The 12,404-nt window shown below is 41.1% G+C and overlaps 1 protein-coding gene across 1 annotated transcript in view; it reads right to left on the bottom strand.

Annotated features, from left to right (window-relative positions):
• Positions 1-846: 846 nt before the first annotated feature.
• slc8a2a (solute carrier family 8 member 2a) overlaps positions 847-12,404 on the bottom strand; it is a 60,355-nt gene continuing 48,797 nt past the window's right edge. The window contains exons 2-8 of the mRNA XM_050041065.1: positions 11,049-11,180; positions 10,091-10,483; positions 6,230-6,367; positions 5,472-5,699; positions 5,101-5,379; positions 4,156-4,590; positions 847-1,212 (exon numbers count right to left, since the gene is read on the bottom strand). Coding sequence (XP_049897022.1) covers positions 847-1,212; positions 4,156-4,590; positions 5,101-5,379; positions 5,472-5,699; positions 6,230-6,367; positions 10,091-10,420 — 1,776 coding nt within the window. The 5' untranslated portion in view covers positions 10,421-10,483; positions 11,049-11,180. The remainder of the gene's footprint in view (positions 1,213-4,155; positions 4,591-5,100; positions 5,380-5,471; positions 5,700-6,229; positions 6,368-10,090; positions 10,484-11,048; positions 11,181-12,404) is intronic.

Here is a 12,404-nt window from a genome sequence, read left to right as displayed (position 1 = left end):
ACTGGTTGATTTCAGCGGTCCACTTGGTCAATACTAGGCCAGTTTCAAAGATTGTTGTTCATGTCAATCTCTTTGACCAATTAACATGGGGAAATAGGGTCCAGGTGGAAAAATGCAGAAGTTATCCTTTTATAGTGTAAAAAATCCAGGACTTTAAAAAGTCTCCAACAAAAGTCATTTTTAGGGCTGTACTGAACTCAGAGTTATGTCAGTGGAATTGGATTTGGCTGTTCAATAAGAATATTCGACTATTCGTACCTTTTTCCATACAGAGTTTGAGAGTTTGAACAGGGTTCAGCAGGATGTTCAGGATAAATTTCAACCAGGCAAAGCCTTACTTCCTCTGGCCAGCTGCCTCAGACTTACCCTAGGTCTGAGTCTTCAGCTGCCTGTTCTGAGAGCAGCATGAAAGCAAAGAGCACTCACTCTGCAGCAAAATCTGGGGACCAGACTGTCCCCAGAAGTACACTGCCCACTGACTGACAAAACCCCTCAAAATAAAACAAAACAGAACAAGAAAAAAAAAAAACCTCAACTGCTTGATGTGAAGATTTTCAGTCGATTTCGGGGTATCCAACTTATGATTCTTTGTTTGTTTTTTGTTGACAGAAAATATAGAATATTGCCAACCTTATTTTTAAAAAATATATATTTGTTTAAGGGTTCTTAATAATGTAAAATCTTTGTTTTAATGTATAGTGTGTTAAAGAGTGGGAAGATGCAACCTCAAGAGTCACAATGTCTGGCACCACATTGTTCCTGGAAAAGAATAGATTGATGTTCTAAGGAAATACAGCCATTAGACTCTGTGGCTCTTACAGTATGACTGAGGTTGCTGACTGTGCCTCACCTTGTCTGTTCATTGGTGAATTCCAGCTCGCCTCTGGCCTCCTCATAGTCCACCCCAGCCTTGGCACTGCCATCTTCTGTATGGTATGGCACAGCAACAGTGCCCCTGGAGCCCGAGTTCCTCACTACTGTCACTGTCAGCATACCTGTGCTCTCACTCACCCGCAGCACACGCTGGCCAAAGGTGAAGATGCCAGCATGGTCATCGTCCAATATAGTGATGGTGGCAACCAGTGGCTCCACTAGTCTACCCTTTGGTGGAGTTCCTGTCCCTTCATTTCCACCTTCTTCTAACCTAAGATTCTGAAGACGCACAAAGAAATGCTCATCCTCCTCAAAGATGTCATCATCCAAGATGCCCACCTGGTGAGCACAAAATGTTAAATGGTCACTCTCAACATGAATGCATAAGGCCATGACAGTTTTAATGCAGACATTTGAAACACATCACAACACAACTTTCAAAGTTACTGTTTCAGGTCTCACTGTTATCAAACTCTCAATTTTTAGTAGAGAGATTGCTATTGTTTCAGAGTTGGAAATATATTATGAGAGGCCCTTTGAGACATAATTCATACTTGGTTTCACATGTAACATCATACTCACCACTATACTCTCACACAAACACTACTATACCCTCTTACATGCACAATCATCCTCTTATACATACACCACTGTGAGAGAGTATAGTACTGTGTGTGAGAGAGTATAATTAAACAGGAAGTTAGTTTGATCAAACAGGAAGACAGTTTAAATCCTCATTCCCTGATTGGCTTACAGCCCTAAAAATAAAGGCTGTACCTTCTCAGAGCACTGCTAGCTAAATTGACGCTACGTGGGAGCATTCAAATCAAGCTGCAGCACCCTTCTTTTTCAAAGTAATTTTTTGTTTGTGGAAGTAAATGGTAATGAGGAGAACATTACTATTTTTTTCACTACTACAATGAGGTGTGCTCAGGACATTGTAAGGGAAACTGACAGCGTGGGACATGACAGCATGATTTTGAAAAGATTATTCTGTGAGCTTAATGGATATGCACTGACAATTTCTTTCTTTCTGTCAAATAACCAACAGCTAGAAGGGGGTGACAGTCAAGGAAGCTTAGGTGCACTGGAGGCACTGTAGGCCTATACACAGAGCTAAGAAATATACACACATCACCCCAGTTCTTCAGTCCTTACACTGGCTCCCATTGAAGGCCAGAATTGAATTTAAAATTCTTCTTATTGCCTATAAGGCACTGAATGGCCTTGCCCCAAAATATATTAAAGAATTACTTGTGCCATATGAGTCAATGATGACTCTCAGGTCATCAGCTAATGGTCTCCTCGTTGTTCCCCGTGCGCGCACTAAAGCTGGAGAGGCAGCATTTAGCTGCTATGCTCCTAGCAGATGGAATGCCCTTCCAAGCAATGTCAGAAATGCGCCAACACTGAGCTCTTTTAAAAGTAAACTTAAGACATTTCTTTTTACCGCTGTTTTTAACTAGCCTGTTAATTGGTATTGTTTTTATTTGTCACTAAATACTAGAATCACTATGCACTTTAAATAAGATGCATCCATGTATGCTTGCATACATTCATGTTCTTGTTTGTTGTCTGTCTGCGTGCTTGTAAATATGTGCTCATATTTTATGTTTTTATACATTTCTTCTGTGAAGCACATTGTGTTGCTTTCTGTATGAAATGTGCTTTATAAATAAATCTTCTTCTTCTTCTTCTACATGTTTTTGTGCCATTATAAATTCATATGAAAACTCAAGATCAGTGGAAACGACACAAAGGGATATGTTTACTTAAAGAGGACCGCCAACAATCAGAACTGGTCATCCTGGTCGCCCTCTGTAGGGTGACCAGACGTCCGGCATTGCGCGGGACTGCACAGCATTTCTGTCTCTTTTCACGGCCTGGACACACCGGACGCGGAACCGAAGCGCAGCGCCCAGCAGCGCAGGCAGTTTTCAATCGGCGCCCTTGACTGTCCACACACTGAACGAATAGGGCATATTGTTCTGACCATTTTATTTATGTAGTTATGTCTGTAGGCTCGGTGACACAAAATTAAAATTGTAATGAAGTGATTAGGGTATTGAAAATGTGTTCGGTTATGCATTGTTGTGTTATTTTAAATTATAAACACGGTATTTTCTCCTCACATTCCACAGTGCGTGCTGTTATTTTATTTTGAAAATTGGCCGGATTCTCTCGTCTTTTCTGTGTCCGACTTCCTGTTTGGTACGATCCCCTCTATCCAGCTTGACAGAAGCACTTGCGGCTCTCGTGAAAATTAGACCAGACGCCGAACTGATGCGCTGCAGTGCACGAGCCTCCGCGGGCGCTCCGCTCTGCTCAGCGGCCTGTGTGGACAGTCACATAGGTTAACATTGGCGCCGATTGAAAACTGCCTCCGCATCAGTTCCGCGTCCGGTGTGTCCAGGCCGTGAAGCGCTGCAGTGCGCGAGCCTCCGCGGGCGCTCCGCTCTGCTAAGCGGCCTGCTGTGTGGACAGTCAGAGGCCAACAGCTTCACTGAGTCGCTCCTGGTCCGCCATCTTCTCATATTATGATTGGGAAGGCGGGCCAAGTCCGTGCAATCCCGCTTCTTCTCGCTTCATCAAAAATAACCAATCAGGAACTGAGATTTCAATACTATTTCCGTTTCAATCAAACTCTCTCACACAAACAACTATTCTCATTCACATACCCTATCATTCTGTCTTACATTCACTGTCATTTTTTTCCTTACACATGATTATTTGCATTCACATGTACAACTAATTTCTCTTACATATGCTATTATTCTGTTTCAAATATAATATTATTCTCTCATACATATATTAGAACTTTGTTTTACATATACTGCCACTTTCATGTACATACTATCATACTTACATACATATAATATTATCCTCTGTTACACTAAGAGTATGACAGTAAATAAAAGAAAACATGATGATAAATGTAAGAGAGTATAGTAGTGTTTGTGTGAGAGTATAGTGGTGTATGTATGAGAGTATGATTGTGCATGTAAGAGAGTATAGTAGTGTTTGTGTGAGAGTATAGTGGTGTATGTATGAGAGTATGATTGTGCATGTAAGAGGGTATAGTAGTGTTTGTGTGAGAGTATAGTGGTGTATGTATGAGAGTATGATTGTACATGTAAGAGGGTATAGTAGTGTTTGTGTAAGAGTACAGTGGTGTATGTATGAGAGTATGATGTTACTTGTGAAACCAAGTATGAAATATGTCTCAGGGGGCCTCTCATAATATATAGCTACCTTCCACAGTCCCCCTTTCCACTTGCTTACCTTGATCTCTTTGTGGCTCTCCCCTGGTAAAAACACCAGGGTTCCCTGACTGAATTCATAGTCTGCCCCAGCATTGGCGGAGCCATTTTCTGTACAGTAGTCCACATAAAAAGTGTTCTGGCCTGTGCCACCCTCAAGAATCACCCCAATGCTCAGAGAGCCACAGTTCTCTGTACACTGGTATTGGGCATTTTCAAAACAAATGTGCGAGCATGTGGACTTGTCAGTGTCCTGGCCTGCTGAGCGACGTGAGTGCTCAGCAGCATGTTTCTTTAATATGTTGCCAGCACCAATCATCATGCGTGTTGCCTGGACACGGTAGAAGGCGCGGCTCTTCTTCTGGTGGACCAGGGCAGAGTAGTTGGCCATCTCAATGAGCTGGTCCAAGTCTTTGTCTGGGTGTTTCTCCTTCAGGTCTTTCAGGATGCGGACCACCTGTCCAAGAGAGGAAACCGGTTGTAAAGAAACAAAGTGTATTCATAAAGGTGTATGCTCTGCAAAATGTTCTGTACAAAGTGCTATTGAAAACACAAACTGCTCCAGTGCATGTTCAGTAATGCCCCAGTTTGAAGTAGTGACTATGCAGGCTGGGTGTGGAGTGGGGTCCTGCAGAGGGTTTGTTGGGTTTAACATCAGAATGGGAAGACATGGCTTATTTAATAATGGTATTTCTTGGGACAAAACTTTTATGAAGTGTGACTTGTAAACTAATGCAGGGCCTCATGGGGTAGTAGCTCTCTTCCTTTCCTCCTGCCTTTTAAAGAATACTAAAAACCTATACTTTCCTCTATAAGAAAATACATACCAAAATTTGAGTGAAGAATTTTGTAATTTAAGGAGCTCTAATTACTTAATACAAAACATATGCCAAACCTGACATGATTTCACACCATTCAATCTTCAATCTTGCATATGTAGTATTCCTCCCTGAGCCACTTGTCTTACCTCATCTTTGTTCTGGTCTAGTTCATTGCCTGTCTGCACAGAGACTGTCACACTGGAGGAGTTTCCAGGACACGAACTGCCATCTGACAACTTTCCATCCATGATCACGTCAATGCCTTTGGGTGCAAGGTCTCCTTCCATTTGCACCACAATGCCGTGCCTCTTGTCAGCACGGTAACGCTTGTGCATGTATTTGTAGAAGAGTAGGCGACGGTCAGCAATCCAAGCCAAGATCACACACACCGGAAAATAAAGCAGTGTCACTACGGCCTCCCACACCTGGTAATACAGGCAATATGAGCATTACATGATTTACTCACTTGAATTACTAGAAATACCAGTATATTTACATACAGTCATCAGAAACACACCTCTACAATTCCAGGTGAGATGACAGCCAGTATGAGGTAGAGCCAAATGTAGGCAAAAATACTCCAAAAAGCCGTAACAAAAAAAACTCGCAGGTGTTTGATCTTGCGAGACTCTCCATTAGGGATCACCCAAACACACAGACCAATTATCACTAACATATTGAAGGCAGCACTGCCCACTATGGTGCCTGGGCCGAGCTCCCCTGCATCAAAGTTGTGCCCAACCACCTGTCAACATTTAAGGGACAAAGAAGACAAACGTAATATCAGAGACTTTCTAAAATGCTAACTGGGACTGAACTTGAGATCCACGTAACGACCATAGAAAAGGTCTGCTTTGGAGAGGGGTCAACTCAAATATTAAATATATATGAATATATAACAAGTATGAGAAAACTAGAACCAGAATAGATATTATTCATTTATAGGCATGAATACATCAGTGTATAAATATGAGGTGAGTTTTGCTCACATTGGTGGTTGCACTGCCTTACAATTAACATCAAGTGTTTCCCAGAGTTTCAACATATTTTAATTACTTTACAGTGTTAAAACCTGTATTTTTTTATTAGTCCATTTATAGATGTAACATACACAGCTGCAAGTGATAGATCATGTCATGTATGGTTTTTAATAATGTAAAATTTCAGAGGATCACAGGCTTTTGTCAAAGATATGTAAACAGCACATTCACAGTGGTAGACAACATTTTTTGGCACGAAAGTATATGTTAGAAGGACGTGAAATGCCTTGTATACCTCAATAACAGAGAGCAGGATCTCTGGTGCAGAGGAGCCCAGGGCCATGAGTGTGAGGTTGGACACAGTCTCATTCCAGATTCTTACTGTGGTTACTGTTGTTTCACCATTTGGTTTGGTGATGGTCACCTCTTTCTCCTGTGAGAAAATGTCAAAGATGCTGTTACCACTGAACTCATACCATTACAATCAGTGTCACAATAGGATAACATTCAAAATGTAACAAATACATTTAATTTAATACCGTTATGTTTTTATAGTAAACATCTTGATATTTATTCTTTTGCTATCTCTGTTTTCTGTACTATTGCTGTCCTCGTGCTGCTGTAACTACTGCATTCCCCTCTGCGGATCAACAAAGGTATATTGTATCGTACCATACCGTATCATATTGTACCGTACCGTACTGTATTGAACCGTATCGTATCTGATTTTCAGGTCCAAACGGAACCTGCAGATATTTTTAAGTGTTTTCAGCTGTGATCCAAAATGATCTGCAGGAAGTTTTTTTTTTTTCTCGTAATGTCATAGACAATATTAATTTATGATAACAACTGCTTTTGAACAACTTCACACAGTACATTAACACCTAAAAATATCTCAAGCAGGCTAAAAGAACTACTTAGTATATTTTAGTACAAACTTTGAATCAGAAATTTTATTTGAGTATTTATGAATACTTAAATAAGTCAACAAAATGTGGGTCATGTGGCCATTAAAATGGAACGTTCAATATAGAGCAGAGAGAACAAAAATTAATCAGTCAATCTATTAACAATCCATAAACAGTAAGTCTTAATTTTCCATATTTCTTCTAACCACACCATTAACTTTGATTTTAATGCCAACTGAATACAACACACGATGCACACGGAGGTTGAGGAGACAGTGACAACATTCTGAGTTTTACTAGCATCATCTATATTCCTAAAATCTGCAGAAAATCTACAACGTTCTGCAGGCGCAGAGTCTGTATGGGCCTACATGTTAAATCACACTATCACAGCATCAATTTTCTTGCCCTACTTGCCCAGTGTTATTCAAACATATGAGATTTAAACTCTATTCAAACATAATTCCAGCTAGCTGGCATACATGGAGGGAGAGATGGAACGCAGGTTGAAAATGAAGATACTTACATAATGGTAAATAAAACATCACACATCTACACATAATAGAGCTACATTTTCTGTGCCAACGTAACAGCCACAGAAAATAAATTTGCCATTATACCTGGAGGTTATCCATGGGAGATTGGTGTAACAATTTCATTACACTCAACAAAATTCCATGACTTTCCCAAAACTTTAGACTAATGTCTTTTTTCAGGCCTGGAAAATTAGATTGTGGAATTCCATTACCTTGCAAGGTTTTCCATGACTGTGGGAACCCTGTGTCATATCCTATCGCATTGCATCACATCATATCGTATCATATCACTTTTAATCACAATATAAAAATTTAACTAGTTTTAACCTAGAGCATTTGATATGGACAACCTATTGGCTGCATTCAAAAGAGCATGCAACATGTGGAGAGTTATTGCAGGGAATGATATTTCTAAAGGAACACGGAGGATATTAGACCAATTCTGGACAGTCTAATCAGATTTTTCTTCTAAGGCTTGAACAGAGAGAAACAAAACTAAGTAAGGACTTTAATTTTAACCCTTAGCTGTTCCAAATTATATTACATAAATATATATTATTTGGATTACTTGCTATGGTACTGACATAATTTTATGCAATGTAAACCACCCTTTATGAGAAATGGCTGAAACATTCCTGCTATGTTCTTACAGAGACTTACTGTGCCTATTATACTTATTTGGTTTGCATTCTTATTTTCTCAATTACTTTGGAAATGTATGTGCTTTTAATCTTACACTATTTCACTTCAATTTTCAATTACCAGCATACCCCAATAATATTGGCTATGGAGTATATAGCTGACTATGATTTTTGTTTGAAAATATCAGTCTTAAAGCAACACAATAGAGTTTTTGATTGCTCAAAATATATATATCCAAGATCCTTGTGATGCTGCATCAACTCACAATAGGTTGGATGACACCTCTGTCATTGCTTGAGAGCGTCTGTTTCACTTGCATTGGCACTATGCAGTTTCGGGGTTAGGGTAGGAACCCGGACACAAAAATGACTACAAAATTTGCCTGCTTTACGGCATACGTCATATCCCCCTCCTCGCCATAGCCCCCTCCTCTCTTTAGCGTAGCGTAGCCGAACCGAGGTGACAAAGTGAGATGTGGTTGTCATGGCTGAAGTGACAAAGAAAAGGAAGAAGGTGAAGGTGTTGTCCGAGGAGACAAAGAAAAGGAAAGGGGAGAGCGATAAAACAAGAGCTCGAACAAGGATTAATATTGGCCCGGCTTTCACACGCTGGCGAGAGCTGAAAGAGGAGGGATGCCCAACCGATGGTGACCTGGCGCTGTTACTGCTGTTACCCTCTACTGAGGACACTCACTGTCTGCAGGTCGGCTGCTTCAGGTACATTTTAAGATAAAGTGTTAGCCTACATACAGACAGCTTTCATTTTAGTTTGTCTTTAACAGTTTGCTGCTAGCACCGCGAGCACGATGTGCTTGTGTCGACAGTGATCGTAAATCATAATAGCAGTAAGAGAGACTGCGGACAGAGCAGATTGAAATATGGCTTTCTACATGCTGATCACATGTATTGATGAAGTATTGGCTTGGCTGGTAGTGGTTTTTATTGCACTTACTTACAGTAACAAGCGTAGTTGTCGTCAACTAGAGTAATCTTGAAGTTATATTCCCTTCATCTGCACTGCGACCTCTCTGCTGTTGTTTGACTTCACTCTGTTGAGTTTGTGTGTGTGCGCACGCACGCTGTGAGGAGGAGGTCAGCCCTGACATGCAGAGAGCAACTCATTTCTGAGTTTCGAAAGTGAATAAATAAATAAAGCAATCGGTCTAATCATCTATGTACAAAATGCTACAAGGCTGCTTTACCTGTTCTGAAGACATGATGATCGCGCATTACACGGCCAGCTTCAGGAAGTTCACCGGTATCGTTGGCTTGTCAACAAATGCACACGCAGAAAGATTTTTTGCAACAGTTGTAACAGACAATACCTTCTTTTCCTCTGTAGGGGGACCCCGTGAGGTAAAAAGCACAATCCTCCATTGTGTTGCTTTAAAGCTAGCATGTTACTCTTGCTGACCAAGATGTTTTTTATAAACTGTTCTTGTGTTTTCCTATGAAAAGTAACGCACCCAAATTCGTACACATACTACGTGCGATTACTTGATCAATGTGCTGATGGGATTAGACAAAGAAGGGGTCCCGAGCGGTCTTGTAAGGAGGAAGGTTGGGGTGGTGAATGGGTCACAGAAACACAGACTTTCCCCCAGGACTTTCCCCTGGAGATGGAGTTTGGAATCATGTGAGCTTTGAGTGAAATTTGAGTAATTTTAAGGTACATCCTCACCATGTATTTTTCCTAAACCTAACCACAGTAACTTAACTTGCCTTAACCTAAGTTCCTTAACTTTTCGTTAATTATGTAACTGTAGCTTAATGACATAACATAATTCACGGGGCAATAATCTGCAAGATATCATACAAACTGTCGTGTCTGCATTTTTGTAGGGTATCATACAAACCATCTTATGACGAAACATTGTGCTGACGAGGGGACATAGTGGGATAATAGCACGCTTAATTTCCCAAGACCCCTTTGGTCAGTCACAATTTGAGACAGTAGAATGGGACCAAATAACTGTTGATCACTGACAAAGTAAAAATGCAGCTACAAAGTTGTGTTTTAAATTAAGGGTGGCTGCATTTTAGTTCTTACAAATGTGAAGTTCAATAATACCTGAGATGTGATGACTTCTATGGATGCCATGAAGCGATCAGCGATGATGGACACACCCAGGAAGATGTACATGAGACAGAGGAAATAGACAACAGCCCTCCCCGCCTGCTCCCCCACTGGAGGGTTGAGTGGCAACCACACCGGCAGCAGGACACCGGGTTTACACACCACAACGCCCGAACATGTCCGCTTGCCTGACCCCGTAGCATTACCAGAGGACTGAGGCTGCTCCGGGGCAGATGCTCTCTCCACAACCTGGGGCCTGATGGAGTTGCATGGGTGGGCCAGGAAAAGGAAGGAGAGGAAGAGGAGTGGGGATAAGTGTCCCATGATATCCCTGAGTAAGGAGGGGCTTGGGGGTCACTGAGAGAGATGCTGGGTCAGAGGACTCTCCTGGGGGAACAGAGTAAGGCAGACTGTTTTAAGAGAGAGATACAATGGGGTGCAACAGATACACAGTGTGTTTGTTTAACTTGTTTCTATCTAAAGATTCATTTCATTTTATACAGGGATAGGGGTCTAAAAAAGGAAAGAAAAAAGCACAAAGAATGAACAAAATCTTTACAGTACAATCAGCTGATCATTTGTGATACTAGTGCAAAACAACACGTACTTCATTGTCAAGACCAGTAATGATGAAGTTGTTACGATGTGTTGGAGTTTAGGTTTTATGTGATTTGGATGTCAGTGTCTGTGTGTCTTGTCTGTTGTTACACCACTTTGGCCAAGACTTAAAAATCTCTGCAACTACTGGATAGGTTTACATGAAATTCGTTCAAGCATTCATGTTCCCTTCAGGACGATTTGTCATCACTTTGGTGATTTATCTAACTTTTACTTTGTCCAGTACTTTGGTTTATGTCAAAATATTTGCAAAACTAAAGACATCACTGAGGGCCTGAGCTGGGTGCTACATACTGACTCGGAGGTGAGAAAGGCAAGGCAGAGACTGTTTCACCTGAGATGCTTCAGGAAATTCCTGGTCTCCCCTCAAATACTGAGGGATTTCTACTCCTGCACCATCGAGAACATCCTTGCAGGGAACATCACAGCCTGGTATGGAAACAGCATCCTATACCACTGTTAGGCCCTGAAAAGAGCAATTTGTTGGCTGAACATACTATAGGTGCTGCTTTACCCTGCATAAAAGGACATTTACACCAGGTGCTGCAAGAATAAGGCCAGGAGAATCATCTAAGTTCTAAACCACCTGGATATCTGCCTTTGCTCCCTGTTGAGTTCAGGAAGAAGGTACTAGTTACACCAGGCAGCACTGAAAAGCTCAGGAGCTTCTACCCTCAGGACACAAGGATCCTAAATGAAGACACTGCCTGAGCCAGCCCTGTCCTATAGTCTTATATTCACTATTATGGTCCTTTTTAATGCACAATTTGATGGAACTGACAGGATTACATTTTAATGGATTATATTTTACATGACTTTCTGTGACAAAAAAAGATTGACCGGTCAATTGACATTCCCATCAGCCTCAGCTATACTTTGTGCTTGGTGCTGATTAGCAAATGTTAATGATGGCCAACATCGTAAAGATCATACCTGCCTAACATCAGCACCTTAGCATTGTCATTTTGATATGATGGCATGCAATGTTAGCATTGCGTTCAATGTACCACTATACCTAAGTACAGTCCGGAGAAGGTAGCATGATTGTAGACTCTTAGCCTTGCTAAATTACCCTTTGTCAATTAATATTACATACAAAACTAGTTTCAAGCACCTGTATGACCACACTGACATGCAGTACATAGAAAAGGGCATTACATTTATTACATGTAAGGGTTTTAGACAGTTTCTCATCTTTAACAAAAGCTACTGTAGAAGTGCATTTTACCTAGACTAAAAGCTTTTCCAAGAACCAATGCCAGACGTGCTGACGTATTGCAGTAAGCGAGTTGTGTCATTTCCGGTGTTTCTGTGACAGCGTCTCTGTACTGCTCTAGTGAATTCTACTAGCCTGCTTTCTGCTTTCTCACTTCAGTTGCTTTAACATCTACTTCAAGTCTTAACCCACACTAGTTCTGTTTAATCACTTATAGCTTTCCTCCTTTTTACGACTTTCTTGCTAATCTCTTAGCTGTTGTTTGCACGTTACTAGCCTTGGTAACTACATTAGCTTTACAGTTAGCGATGGCTTCTCCCTCTGCTCTTTCTTGCTCGGTGTGCCAAATGTTTAGCTATGCCTCTGCCTCCTTTAGCGACAGTGGTAATTGTAACAAGTGTAGCTTATTTGCTGCGTTGGAGGTGAGGCTTAGTGAATTAGAAGCGCGGCTCCGCACCATGGAAAACCATTCAG

Source organism: Epinephelus moara, chromosome 3, assembly GCF_006386435.1.
Source record: "Epinephelus moara isolate mb chromosome 3, YSFRI_EMoa_1.0, whole genome shotgun sequence".
Lineage (NCBI taxonomy): Eukaryota > Metazoa > Chordata > Actinopteri > Perciformes > Serranidae > Epinephelus > Epinephelus moara.
The sequence above is the reverse complement of the archived record's forward strand: the minus strand, read 5'-3'. Positions and strand labels throughout refer to the sequence as shown.